The 14,335-nt window shown below is 62.2% G+C and overlaps 2 protein-coding genes across 3 annotated transcripts; one reads left to right on the top strand and one right to left on the bottom strand.

Annotated features, from left to right (window-relative positions):
- Positions 1-2: 2 nt before the first annotated feature.
- On the bottom strand, positions 3-1,544 carry CHLRE_15g639379v5 (uncharacterized protein). The gene has a single exon (XM_043070613.1). The coding sequence runs from the start codon at positions 1,454-1,456 to the stop codon at positions 1,115-1,117; it is 342 nt and encodes a 113-aa protein (XP_042916477.1). The 5' UTR covers positions 1,457-1,544; the 3' UTR covers positions 3-1,114.
- A 610-nt stretch (positions 1,545-2,154) lies between these two features.
- On the top strand, positions 2,155-13,010 carry CHLRE_15g639400v5 (uncharacterized protein). Of its 2 annotated transcripts, XM_043070614.1 has the most exons (14): positions 2,155-3,043; positions 3,572-4,115; positions 4,504-4,601; positions 4,980-5,501; positions 5,743-5,814; positions 6,150-6,248; positions 6,580-6,702; positions 6,868-6,888; positions 7,246-7,402; positions 7,996-8,129; positions 8,635-9,038; positions 9,549-9,875; positions 10,168-10,291; positions 11,589-13,010. In XM_043070614.1, exons 1-14 carry the CDS (start codon positions 2,336-2,338, stop codon positions 11,670-11,672), a joined length of 3,417 nt encoding a protein of 1,138 aa, XP_042916476.1. In that variant the 5' UTR covers positions 2,155-2,335; the 3' UTR covers positions 11,673-13,010. The 2 variants fall into 2 exon arrangements, with proteins under 2 accessions (XP_042916476.1, XP_042916475.1); XM_043070615.1 differs by lacking the exon at positions 6,868-6,888.
- Positions 13,011-14,335: the final 1,325 nt, after the last annotated feature.

The following is a 14,335-nucleotide window of genomic DNA, read 5'->3' as shown; positions in this document are numbered from 1 at the left end:
TATTCTCCTTCCAAGATTTTGAATACCCAAACCTTTATAGAACTGTGGTATTCAGTAAGCAGGTTCAGTTTGCTCCAGTGTCTCAGCACTACACAAAACAGGGCGCATCATTCCAGATGTTGGGCACATGCAGCATGCCCATTTTAACGCAAATCAGCATGGCCATTAAGGGGTTCATTGAAGGTTCCATTCTCTGGTTTCCTTGGTATGACACCACATGTGGGCTACACTAGCGACACCCCTCCAAAAGTAAAAACTAAATATTAATACTCTAGCAATTACATGTGGGCTACATTGTATTCCTTTCCACACTTACATGCATTCCATCCCAATTCAGCCCCAGCGTAAATACCTCAAGAACAATAGGTTTAACAGATTGGCAATCAAACACGCCCCTGGGTCTTACAATAGTCCATGGGATTGCAGCCAGGCCAGCGCCATGGTATTGCCTGCATGCATAAGTGACCTCACCTCCCGTGTCGCCACCTGCAGCTCTGCTGCTGCCCAGTCCAGGGCTTCCCTGCTGCCACCATATGCCACTGCAGCCAGGTCAAGGCCTGCACCACGCGCATGCAGTGCCTGCAGCACCCTCAGGCTGGCACCCCGGTGTGCCGCATGCGTGAATGCTCCTGACCAGCCATCCCTGGTGCTGGTGCTCCAGCGCTGTGCTGGTTTGCCATCGTGCTCTGGCTGTAGCTGCTGGCTGCTGCCCGCCTCCCCCCAATCACCATCCGGATTGCTGGCAGCCTCCTCCTGATCCTGTGCCACCTCAGTCAGGTACAGCAGGCCCTCCTCTGACAAGAAGCTGCTTTTGGCATGGAGAGCCGTGTGCCTGCTGCAGCCAAGCCAGGATGTGGGGCTGGCCGCCCTTGCAGGCTCCCTGAGCTGCAGCGCTGAGGGCACTGGCCACCCCCATATCGGGCGCATGGGACCGCCCTAGTAGCCACTGCAGGGCTGACAGCTGGCCGGCTTCCGCTGCAGCCGAGAATGCAAGCAGTCCAAGGGCACGGCTGTCCTGCTGCAGCAGCCGTTCGCAGCCCTCCAGATTGCCCACCATCGCGGCAGACGCCAGCACCTCTGGGGTTAGCGAGCAGCCGCAGTGCGCCTGGGCTGCTTACAGACTGGCGGCGTGGCCCGAGGACGCGGCCAGGCACAGCAGCCGCCAGCGCCGGAAAAGGTTGAGAGAGTGCCAGGGCTCGGGGCGGTCCCAGTGCGCCACGAAGGCGTGCCCAGGCCACTCAGCCTCGGCGAATGACAGCGCGTGCTCGTTCCCCCCGGTGGACCGTTGGAGCAACTGCAAGACGTTGTAGCTCCCACGAAGCGCCGCGGCGGTCTCGCTGTCAGTAAGCTTCAATGACCCGGCGATTGCGTTCGGATGGGCGCACGCTGCTATGCGCCGCACCAGGTCGGGAGTAAGGCGTCTCCAATGGCAAGATTCCTGGTCGGTATCGGTCATTTGTTGCGTTGACGTGTGTTGGGCACCGTTAGCGATGAAAGCACGATACAGCGACAAAAGGTGCCAGTGCGCGATAACGTCGCATTACTCTATAATACTTCAAGCGTTTGAAACTTAAGTATCGTGCGCAGCTAAACTTCAGTACCTTCAATCCGCCCCCTGTGACACGAACCCCGGCATCCCTGGACGGCCGGTCTCTGGGCCTGTCTGACCATGATACTTATGGTCTCTCGTCCGTTGACTAAAACCATCGGAGCCATCAACAGCTTAGACTTCTCAGTATGGGCTCGAAGCGGAGGCTGCCCATGCGTTGGCGTGCACATCCCCGCTTGACGACCTGACTGGAAATCCTCGATACCGTAATACCCAATGTGTCCGAGCTGATCGCGGATGGGATGAGAATGCCCGAAGAGTTGAGCCTCTTAGCGTGTGATCAAACGTTTTGGCCTGCCCATGTGTGGGATGTGATTTCCACTTGAAACACCGACTCCGATTCTGCTAGCAACCCGCCACCCAGCTGAGCTTGTCACGGGGGCAGGAGACCTGGCCGAAGCCGCAACCCTCATGACCCTCAGTAGAGCTCGAACCGTAAACCGTGCGTGTTGACACGAACCCCGGCGTCCCAATCCCGGGACCCCAAACCCGCACCCGGGCTAAACGCATAAACTGCTGACAGCTTGAGCATATAAGTGTGTATCACATAACCTCTACAGTATCAACGCAAGCCTTGGCGGCGCGACTCCAGACGACCAAACTGGTTCTTGCTTTTCCAGCGATCAATTGGTGTACAAACATATGTAACTAGCTAAAAGTGACACATAATTGCATCTAAGAAGCCATTTATCGATGGAAGCGGAGCCGAAAGCGAAACGGCAGAAAATGGCGCCCGGCAGCAAACCCGCTCCGGCGGTCGGCGTCGTGGACTATCGCTACAATGAGCGCAACGTCTTCTCGCTCATGCTCCAGGGCGCCAGCGGCGGCCTGGAGACGCCAATCATTTTCGATTCCACGCATACCTTTGCGCTCCTCGACAAATTCCCGCTCGCGCGCGGCCACTCGCTGCTGGTGGTCAAGGCGCCGGTAGCGACGCTGCTCGAGGACCTGAAGCCCGAGGTCGCAGCCGCGGCGTTCGCCGACCTACAGGCGCTCTGTCGCGCGCTGGTCGCTGCCACCGGCTGCGCGGGGCTTCGCGTGACCCAGGCCTCCGGCCCCGCCGCCGGCCAGACCGTGCCGCAGCTGCATTTCCACATCGTGCCCGTCTACACCAACAACAACAACAACAACACCAATGCCGACAGCGGCACTGCCTCAGCCGCCCCCTCCGCCTCCGCCACAGCCGGCGCCGGCGAAGCCGCCGCCGACGCCAACGCCGCCACCGCAGCCTCCGCCACCGCAGCCTCAGCACCAGCAGTAGCAGCCCCGGCGGCGGATGCCGGAGGCGGCCTCAGGTCCCAGCTACTGCCGGGCGAGGCGGGGCCGCTGCTGGCGGCGCTGCGCAACCGGCTGCCGGCGACCTACGCCCCCGGCTACCACGCCTGGGCGGGGGATGAGGGCGAGATGGAGGGGCTGGGAGCAGCGCTGCACCAGGTGCGTGTGTGTGGGGGGGGGGTGGGAAAGGCGGGGTGGAGGGGGAATCCGTGTGTGTTTGTGTGTCTTGCGTAGGGTGGAGGGTGAGGGGGGGGGTGCGTGGTGGAGGGGCTGGGGATGGCGCTGCACCAGGCGAGGCTTTGGGGTGGGGAGGGAGGGGGGTTAGGAGGGGGGAGCGTTTGTGTATGAACTACGAAGGTATGTCTGGGCGTGTGTTTCGTGTGACAAGGGAAGGGGTCGGCACCGTGTGTAGCACTTGTAAGCGCAGAAGCAAAGCGGGCCTCAATGTGCGTGATGCCTTAAAAGCACCAAGGGAAGAGCCAATGTATGTGTGGGTGTGGCCGGAGGGTTTTGTGGCCGGGTGTGGGCTCATGGCGGCGGGTAACGTGGTTGTGGGTGCATGTATGGTGCTCAGACTTCACACGCACTGCAACTAGCAATCGCACCCCTCCACCCGCACCCCCACCAATCCACCTGGCTACCTCCCCTCCCCCTCCCCCCCACATATCCACCCGCTCCCCCACACAGGCGTTCGGCCAGCCCGGCTCCATCATTGGTCTCAGCGGGCAATTGGGCGCGGGCAAATCCACGATCAGCCGCGGGTTCGTGCGCGCCTTCGCTCGGGACCCCCTCCTGGCCGTGCCCTCCCCCACCTTCCTGCTCTGCCTGTCGTACGCGGATGACACCGCGCACGAGCGCCGGGAGGCGGCGGTTGGCGGAGAGGCGGTTGCAGCGGTTGGTGAGGCGGTTGGTGTGGCGGTTGGTGAGGTGGTTGAGACGGTTGGTGGCGGCGAGGCGGCCGCGGCAGGCTGTGGCGCGGGCGTGGAGGGAGGAGTGGGCGCGGGTACCGCAGCAGTGCCGATGGAGGCGCCAGCTTCTGGATCTGGATCTGGATCTGGATCTGGATCCGGCGTCCCGGAGCAGCAGCAGCAGCAGCAGCAGCAACAACAGCAGCCATTGCGGTCGGATCGCGCTGGATCCGTGCACCACATGGATCCGTACCGCCTGGGCGGTGGATCCAAATCCGACAAGATGGCGGGCCTGATTGATTTTGCATCCGCCTTCTCCAAAGGTACGGCGCGGTGCAGAGGGGGGGCGGGGTTTAGCCGTTCATGTGGAGAACGGAATGATGTACGAAGTGCCGATGTAGCCGACCCGGGATGGGTGAGGGGGGGTCGGGCACGAGTCAGTTCTGCGGAAGTGCGCGTGCCGGGGAGCTGGCAAATCGGGCGGGGGTCACCATTTGGGTCGGGGTTGCTCATGCTCTTGAACAGCTGCTTGACTGTGAAACTAGCGTTCAAACTCCCAGTCCCATACTCTTTCACACACATACACACATACTTGGTGCCTGCCTTCGCTGCGACTTCTTCATTACCCATGCTTGTATCTGCCCAACCGCTCCCAATGTTCCAACATTGCAATCCCCCGAAACCCTTGAACATATACACACACGCCCGCAGACGTGTGCCTGATCGAGTGGCCGGACCGAATGCCGGGCTCCGTCATGGCACTGAGTGCGGGCGGGCTGGCGGTGGACGTGAGCGGCATGGGCGCGCAGGTGGGGAGGAGGGAGGGGGGAAATGGCCAGGGGAGGTCGGGGGTGCCAGGGCGTGTGTGTGTTTTGGGCCCGCGGCCCTCCTCCCTGCAAGCCGGGGAGCCGGGTCGGGGAGGTTGGCGTGACCGGGGCGCCCGACACACCTGCCCCTGCTGGCTCCCTCTCCTGCCCAACTCCCATCTCGCCTCCCTCTCCTGCCCCACTCCCATCTCCCATCTCCCTCCCTTGCCTCTCAACGTATCCCCTCCTCCTCCTGCTCCTCCTCCTGCTCCTCCCCCTCCTCCATCACCTCCTCCTCCTCCTCCTCCTCCCCTCCTCCTCCTCCTCCTCCTCCTCCTCCTGCTGCTCCTCTTCCTGCTCCTCCTGCTCTTCCCTCTGCAGGCCTCAGGCAGGCTGGTCACACTCACACCCATGGGCAACCGCTTCCACCCACCGCCGCCAAAGGGCCGAGTGGCGAAGGAGGCCGCGGCGGCGGCGGCCGAAGCCGCCGCCGCCGCCGAAGCCGCCGCCAAAGCCGCCGCCGAAGCCGCCGCAGGAGCGTCGGGAGCGGCACAGGAGCCGCCGGCGGCGCCCCTGGGTGTGGAGGCGAACGAGCGGGCGGCACGGGTGATTGAGGAGTGGCGGCGGACGTACCCCTCAGGCCGACTGCCCACCCCGGCAGTTGCTTGGCGCCGCGGCGGCGGCGGCGGCGGCGGCGCTGGTCTGAATGATGGCTTGGTTGGGGCTGGAGGTGGCGGCGGCGCCGCCACCACCATCAACGCCACGGCGGCGGCGGCGCTGGCGGGCGGGGCGGCGGCGGCGGCGGGCTGGGTGGTGCTGGGGATTGAGAGCAGCTGTGACGACACGGCGGCGGCGGTGGTGCGGGGGGATGGGACCGTGCTAAGCCACGTGATGGCTTCACAGGTGAGCGAGCGTGTGAGCGTTTTGTGTTTCGTATGTTTTCGTGTATTCCAGTTTCGTGTCGTTTTGTTTTGGGTTTTTGGGTCTGGTTGGGTTTCGCCTGGGGTTTCGCCTGAGTCGTAATTGCCCCCCAAACCGCCTAACCGACCCACACCGCTCAACCGCCGAACAAACCACCTGGAACCGCCACCCCAACCAACACCCACACAACGCCCACACCCACACCCACACCACACATTCACAGACGGGGCTGCACGAGCAGTACGGGGGCGTGAAGCCCGACGTGGCGCGGCAGGCGCACGCGGCGGCCATAGAGGTGCGTGCGTGCGTGTGCGTGCGTGGGTGGGTGCGTGCGTGCGCGCGTGCGGGCAGGGGGGCGGGCGTGTGTGCTTCTGTTTTGGGGAGCAGGTACCCAGGTAGGCAAGTACCCTGTGTATTCGTGAAAGATGAAGTGGCGCACCGTCTTCACGCCAATCCATGCCGCGGCCCCACCCCCCACCCAGCTCCACACCTCCATACCCACACACCTCCACACCACCACGCACACACATGCACACACGCTTCCCACAAAACCGTGGGAATGTTGAGCACAGCTGTACTCTCTCCTCACACCCACCCTCTCTCCACACATCTCCACACACACACGCACAGGCCACGGTGGATGGCGCGCTGGCGGCTGCGGGGCTGCGGCCGGAGCAGCTGACGGCGGTGGCGGTGACGGCGGGGCCGGGTCTGGCGCTGTGCCTGCAGGTGGGGGCAGGGGTGGGGGTGGTTTGTAGGGAGTGTGTGTGTGTGTGTGTGTGTGTGCGTGCGGGTTACACTCGTTATCAGCTAAGACAATGATAGATGGCACGCAATCTTGGGGGAACAGCAATCCTTGCCGACGATGTCGGGCAGGGAGAGGGGCTGGAAAGGGGAAGCTGCGCTCGCTGCCAACCCAACCCCCCCCCCCCCCCCAATCCTTGAACCTCAACGTCCAACCCATTACACACAACACACAACACACAAAACACAAAAACACACAGCACGACACTCTTACACAACGCTCTTACACAACTCTCCCCCCCCCCTTCCTCGACAGGTGGGCGTGCAGCACGGGCTGCGGCTTGCTGCGGCGCACGGGCTGCCCTTCGTGCCCTGCCACCATATGGAGGCGCACGCGCTCATGACACGCCTGCCGTCTGTCAATGAGGCACCCATGCAGGTGAGGTGGTTGGAGGTTGGTTAGGGTTGGGTGGTTGGGTGGTTAGGGCTAGTCGCCTCACGGCCTCCTCCCCTCGTCCTTTTCCGCCTGCATTGGGTTTGGTTTAGTTGGGGCTGGTATCTACAACCCCCCATTCCCCCACCCCACGCACGCACACACACGCAGTTCCCCTCGCTGCTGCTGCTGGTGTCTATAACCCCTCCCCCCTGCCGCCTCCCCCACTCAACAAATACTGTCCACCGTCGACCACTTTCTTAACGAATTATCAACGTAACCCTCCCTTCCCCCCCCCACACACACATACACACCCACACACATACACTCACACACACACACACGTACACACACGCGCGCAGTTCCCCTCGCTGCTGCTGCTGGTGTCTATAACCCCTTTCCCCCTCCCTCCTCCCCCACTCAACAAATACTGTCCACCGTTGACCACTTTCTGAATTGATAAATAATAGCTATCAAACACTAAAAAAGTATCTTAACGTAATCCGCCCCCACACACACATACACACACACATACACACGCGCGCGCAGTTCCCCTCGCTGCTGCTGCTGGTGTCGGGCGGCCACAACCTGCTGGTGCTGTGCGAGGGGGTGGGGCGGCACCGCATCCTGGGCACGACGCTGGACGACTCCGTGGGCGAGTGCTTCGACAAGATCGCGCGCATGGCGGGCATAACCGCGGTGCCGGGTGAGACAGTGAGGTTTGGGTGGTGGGTGGATGGGGTGGTGGTTTGGGTGGTGGTTTGGGTGGTGGATTTGGGGGTGAACATTGCACCAATCCCGTAAGGAAACAGTGGCGCTGCAAGGAGAGCTGCAGCCGCATATGCGAGCTGTGGTAGTCGGGCGGGCTTGGGCAGTGTAGCGGCAGGTGGAAGGAGCATGGATGGGGTGGTGGGTTGGGTGGATTTGATGGAGTGGCGCATGGCGGGCATAACCGCGGTGCCTGGCGAGAGAGAGATCTGGGTGGTTGGTGGATTGGGTGGTTGGGACTCGAAGCTATACAATGGGGTTGCACGGGTGCGGGGTGTATATGTGTTTTGGGTGCGGGGTGACTATTTGGCTCTGGCGGGTGCATGCGTGCTTGCGTGCGTGCGTGCATGCGTGCGTGTGTGCGTGTTGCATGCGTAGCAGGGGAACGGGAAGAGGAAGGAATTGGTTGCGGACCGCATCCGCCCACCCCCAACAAACCTAACCTGACCTCACCCAACCACCTAACCAACCCAACCACCTAACCCTAACCCAACCAACCCAACCAACCACTAACCAACCCAACCACCACAGGCGGTCCTCACCTGGAGCGCCTCGCCGCCACCGCCCGCCCCGACGCCTTGTCGCGCTACCCGCTCACCATGCCGCTCGCCAACGGGGCGCAGCGCGACAGCTGCAACTTTAGCTTCAGCGGCCTGAAGACGCAGGTGTGTGTGTAGGGGTGTGTGTAGGTGTGTAGGTGTGTGTGGGTGGTTGCGGGACGCTTCTCACCATCCCAGTAAGAAGTTTAAGAAGCTTTGGGTTGTTGTAGGGATTGGTAATTGCAAGAGAGAGGTGATGACAAGTAAACAAGAAGTGCGCAAGTGGTGCGGGGGAGAGGGGCGCCGTCGTCGAAAGGTGGTGTGAATGGGGGAGGAATGGGTGTGCGTGTTTGAATGTGGGTGTTTGCAGGGGGGGGTCGGGAGGAGCGCTGCAGCTTTAATGTGGGTAATGGGTGGCCCCCCGTTCTCCCCCACGCAGCCGCGCCGCATGCGCGCACACGCGTGCACCCCTGCCCGTGCGCTAACACACGCACACGCACACACACACACACACACACACACACACACACACACACACACGAAACACACACACACACATACACACACACACACACACATCGCATACACTGTCTTTGCGCAACGTTTTCCTTGTGCTCTTTAACACATGCAGGTGGCCACGCTCATCGCCGCACGCCGGAAGGAGCTCCAGCTCCCCGACTTGCCCCTGCCGCCTGCCATCGCCGCCGAGCGGGCTGCAGCTAAGACAGCAGCCGCCGCCGCCGCCGCAGCCACTGGCGCCGCCGCCGCAGCTGCAGCTGCCGCCGCGGAAGAGGGCGAGAATGACGATGGTGGAGAGAACGGGTCTGCCTCTGCCACTGCGACGGAGGCGGCGGCTGCCGGGAAAGCGGGGGAGAAGGAGGCGGGGCAGCAGGGGCAGGAGGGGGAGGAGGTGATTAGCGAGGAGGAGCGGCAGCGGCGGGCGGAGGGGGAGGCGGCGTTCATGCAGACGTGTGCGGACCTGGCGGCATCCTTCCAACGCACCGCTGTCAAGTTCCTGCAGCAGCGGACACGCCGGTGTGGGGGTTGGGGGGAGTTAGGGAGGGGGGGGGGTAATAAGTACCAGCCCAACCTGGGGGGGGGGGAGTCTGGACAGGGCTGGGGAGAGCTTTCGGAGAATGATGCTGGACTGGGATACTGCACGCAGGGAGTTCGGAGCATGGTGGGCTGGTGGTGGGGATATGGAGGGAATTGGAGTGAGAGGGTGGGTGGCGGGGTTGCGTCAGAAGAGGGTGATGGAGAGGAGTGAGGAGGGTGGTGTGCAATACACGCATCCCTCGCCCACCATGCACGCACCCGCCTCCCAGCCTCCAAGCATGCGTGCTGATCTCCCCCACGTGCCCCACATACGCCCCCTCCGCCACCTCCACACTCCACCTCCACACTCTTCGACTCCCTGATACGCTATGTTTCATCAACGCATACCACTCACACACACAGACAAAACACACGCACACACACACACGCACACGCACACACACACACACGCGCACACACGTTCTCCCTCCCCCGTCCCCTCCCTCACAGAGCCCTGCAGTGGCTGCGCGAGGACGCAGAACAGCTGGGGGCCCTCGCCCCCCCAGGAGCCCGCGCCGGCCCCGGCAGTAGCAGCATTGGCATTGGCAGTAGCACCACCGCTGCAGCAGGAGGCGGCAGTAGCACCACTGGTGGCGCAGCAGCAGCCGGTGCCGGCAGTAGCAACAGCGGCGGCGGCGGCGGCGGCGGCGGCGCCCCGGGCGGCTTCGTGCGTTCGCTGGTGGTGGCGGGCGGCGTGGCGGCGAATGCGGCGGTGCGGGCGGGGCTTGCGGAGGTGGCGGCGGAGTTCGGCCTGCCCTGCGTCTACCCGCCCGTAAAGTGAGTGGTGATGCTGGTGATTGCGGGGGCCCGGCCTGTCATGCTTGCGTGTGTGGGTCGGTGCACGGAGATAAGCACTGCAGCTGTTTTAGTGTTTCGGGAGGTTAAAATTCGTGCGCCGTGTGGTGTCATGTGTCGGTGTGTCAACTGCTTTCGCGCATTTGCTAGCCTCCACATGTCAACCGCATGTGCTTGCCTCCTTGCACGTTTCCCTGCCCAGTCCGTTTTCCTATCTAACACTCAGATTGTTTCCTTTTCGCTTTCTCAAAAATGTTTTACAAAACCAAAACAGGTACTGCACCGACAATGGTTTGATGGTGGCCTGGACCGGTGTGGAGCGTCTGCGGCTGGGGCTGTACTCGCAGCCGCCAGCGCCGGCGGACGCTGAGGGAGACAAGCTGGATGCGCAAGTGCAGGTGAGGGGGGGGGGATGTTTGTACTAATCGCTTGGGTTCTTTGGCTCGGGGGTGTCTGAATGCGGCGTGCGAACGTTTACGAAGTGCTTGCGAGTGAATGCGAATGCAAGACGCCGTCGCGAGCTCCAGGCTAGCAATAAACATCACGAAAGAAGTTAGTGTCAGCGGCAATGCGGTTACTTGTTACCTTCGAGACGAGACACCGGTGCGCGCTCCACGCTGCTCCGCATTCGGCACGCCAAACGGAGTCCGAGTGTCGTGGAGACTGCTGCCGCTTGCAGGGGCGGACGCGTTCCAGCTCGCAACTAGGCTGCTGCCATTCGCCGCGACAACGCGAAACCCACAAAATGCACCCACCTGGAACGGAGCCAGGCATCCGCGGGCGCCCATGGAGCATATGCGTGGGCAAGCGGAAAGAAACGGGAGAAGAAAGAAGCGGCGTGGCGGATGTCAGTAGCCGATGCCGGGCAAAGCTGCCGAGCAAGTGAAGCAGGGTGGCTGCCTAGCTGGGGCCGGGCTGATTAGAGGGCTGAACGGCGGCTGCACCGGGCGAGCTGTACTGGTAGTATGTACTGGCGCCGGCCAAGCGTGGTAAGTATGGGCGCCGCTGCATGGATCCCGCCCCCATGTGCCGCGGCGAGGCTGGCGACGATGCAGTGGCGTACAGCTGACAGCTGAGACGGACGGGCGCGGACCGCTGTGCGGTTCCCCACACCCGTCCAGGGACCGGCCCACGCACGGTGCAGCGGGGCCGGCCGGGTGGGGGAACCGTGCTGACAGCTGAGTGGGCGGCGGGCGGAGGGCTGGCCGAGCTCGGTGCGTGTCCACGGCATGTACCCGAAACCGCTGAAAAGCCAAACCAAGAAACAAATTCTCCAGAACCAAATAACCAAGGTGTAAGACGACGACGACCCGTCCGCGCAGTGCTGCAATCGCGTGCATGCGGCCGCGTGAATGCTCAGGCTGCACCCGCAAGCGGGAGGCTCGCCAGTTCCAAACGCTCGAGGGCGGAACGTTTGGCTGCAAGCATGCAAGCGGCGGATTGAAGTCGTGAAGCCGTGAAGCCGTGAAGTCGTGAAGTCGGTAAGAAAGTCATTTTGTGGTGTTTGTTAGTGGTCTTCCAGCATTTCGATTCCCGAAAGCCTGCTAGCCCAGGCAACAATGCTTGGCTCCTCGGATCCGCCCGTGATCCGGCTGATGCCGAGACGCACGGTCCCGCCCCCTAACGCCGCCCCCTCCTCACCCCATCCTCACCCCACACACATACACACACACGCACACGCGCCCACACCCCCAGGTGATCCCGCGCTGGCCCATTGGACCCATGGACCCGCGCAGCACAGCCAACAAGGGCCGCGCACACATCAAGCTGCTACACTGAGGCGGCGGCGGCGGCGGTGGCGGTGGCGGAGGCGGAGGCGGAGGCGGAGGCGGTGGCGGTGGCGGTGGCGGTGGCGGTGGCGGAGGTGGTGGCGGTGGCGGTGGCGGTGGCGGTGGCGGTGGCGGTGGCGGTGGCGGTGGCGGTGGCGGAGGCGGAGGTGGAGGCGGAGGCGGAGGCGGAGGCGGAGGCGGCGGTGGCGGTGGCGGTGGCGGCGGTGGCGCCCGGCTCTTCGGCTCCCAGGCCAGCAGTGACCCGAGGGCCACGCTTTACGCGGCCGCAGGCCGCATCAACATCACTGGCGCCGGCGGCGGAGATACTGGCCGGGAAGCAGCGGTGGTGGTGGTGGTGGCGGAGGCGGTAGCGGCGGAGATCGCAAGATGACAAGTAGACATTGGCATTGGCATAAGAGGATGGAGTCTGCTTGGGGTTTGGGTGGGGGGGTGGGGGTTTGGGTGGGGGGTGGGGTTACATTTATGATTAGTTAAGGAAGTGGTAGTGGGGGTGGGGTGGGGTGTGGGCGGGGGGGGGGTTGTAAATACCAGTTTAAACTGCACCAAAACCAACGAAAACGAGCGGAGTGCGGCGGAGGGTTCGCCTGGCTGCCGTGCAAGCGCCGCTGCGTGAGGCCGAGTGACCTGGTTGGGTATGGCGGCTGGTGTTTGCCAAGGCGTTGGGCGGGCGTCCTCCATCATCCATGGTGATTGGCGATTGCTTGGCGATTGATTTGTAGGACGGTAGGACAGCTGGCAGTTCCAGATGGATGGATCCAGATGGATGGATCCAGATGGATGGATCCAGCGCAGGAGCAGATGGATGTGGAAGGCCCCAGAATACCGCGGCTCAGGATGTGTGCCCGGGGGACACCCCCGGAATTGGGCCGGGGCGAGCGGTACTGCATCCCTCCGGCTGGTCTGGCGGGCTCTGGCGGGTGCGTGTATACCGTGTGCGTATCCCAGGTGGTTGGTGATGTCGTGTCGGTGGCCTCTGGTGGCGTCGCGGGGGGCCGGAGTGTGGGTGTACAGGGCTGGAGGGAAACGCAGTCAGTAGCGCAAACTGCAAGTCCTCCTCCAGGGGACATTACCGTCGTGCGGGCTGGAGTGTGGGTGTACAGGGCTGGAGGGTTGGAGGGTTGGAGGGCTGGCGGGTTGGCGGGGATGACTGGTGAGCCTGCGTGAATGCTGTTGGCATGGACCGTGCTCCTTTGTGGGTGCTGGTGGTGGTGGTGGTGGTGGTGGTGGTGGTGGTGGTGGTGGTGGTGGTGGTGGTGATGGTGATGGGTGTGTGCGCGCACGTGGTGGGCATGAGGGAGGGGGGGGGGGGTTGTAAATCAGGGCTCCTATCTTAATGTCTCCAGACATTAATCGGCCATTTTGGCCGTTTCCTAGACATTCCTTCCGGGGGCTAATGTCTGGGGCAAGACTTTGTTGGCCCGGGTTTGGGGCGGGTTTTGTCCCAATTCCTATGGAGAAGCCCCCAAACCGCCATGTGCCCAGACAAAAGACGGCGGCCACCCGGCCGTTTTTGTCGCTAGACATTACCCCAAAAACAAGATACGACCAACCCGGTCTCACCCGCCGTTAAACCACCGTCCAAAACTTGCGCTCACGGTTTCCTCAATTACGATTGGTCTGACACTCCGACTGTAAATTTAACCTTATGTGCGGCTTGCCCGCAACTTGCACAACCTTGCCAGCGTGTTGAATCCACAGTCCGACAGTCAAACTGTTCTCCCCTGAGTCTCCCACGCTCTCAGACCCTCCGTACATATAGTAATGACTTGCTGGTCAAGTGGGAGGGCGGTCCGCGCTCGCCTTGGGTCGAAATGGGCGGGTTTTGGTTCTCCGGCCGGTGTGCCCTGGGTACGTGCCGGGGCCGATGGACCCAAAGTGCGCTTGAGTGAGCCTAAACTCATTAAATATGTTATTTAGATACATAATATTGCATTGAAATGTATTCCAGATCAAAATGCAAAGCTCTGCCGACCGGCAATTTTGGGAACCGAAGTCCCTCGAACAGCAATTTCCTCACTGCTTTGTTATTGCCGTGCCTATTATTGACTACATGTAGCTTAGGACATCTGCAGGGGGGTTTAAAGCAGCTCTTCGCGCATAATGTCGGGGCATGTCGCTGCAGTTCGCGAGCTCGGCGAGCGGGCAGGTCTCTCCAGGGCCCATAACAGCTATTCATAACATACAGATACCATATCAGGGCATTTGGGATGGTTAGCCCAGCTATATACATATGCCATGGAAAGTGTGACGCACCCGGCGCGTTTGCGCTACAGCGCGATTTAGCTCGAACCAACTAGCATGATCGATTATTCGCAGCTTCCTGTATACGTGATCTTCTTTCCAGGCCGCGAGAGCGAGTGCAGCGTATGAACGAAGCCGGTAACTGCGCTTTCTTGGCTTCCTCGAGAATGTGCGCAGCTATAACTTACAGTGCGATGTATTAGCGACACAGTCTGGCCTGCCAGAGCGCGCCCTTGCAAGAATTTCAGAGCGCGCTCGTTCCGATCGGCTGGGATGAAAGCTTACACGATATGTGCGAGCAGCTGTATCCGTTGATATAATCGGTGAGCAAAGTCATGCACAGTTGCGATGTGCTGTGAACTTTTAGCATGCTCGGCGACCCAGCTCGGCGAACCTCCTCGCTGGCGGGGG

The sequence above is a fragment of the Chlamydomonas reinhardtii genome, chromosome 15 (genome assembly GCF_000002595.2).
Source record: "Chlamydomonas reinhardtii strain CC-503 cw92 mt+ chromosome 15, whole genome shotgun sequence".
Taxonomy (NCBI): domain Eukaryota; kingdom Viridiplantae; phylum Chlorophyta; class Chlorophyceae; order Chlamydomonadales; family Chlamydomonadaceae; genus Chlamydomonas; species Chlamydomonas reinhardtii.
This window is presented reverse-complemented; position numbering and strand designations above follow the sequence as displayed.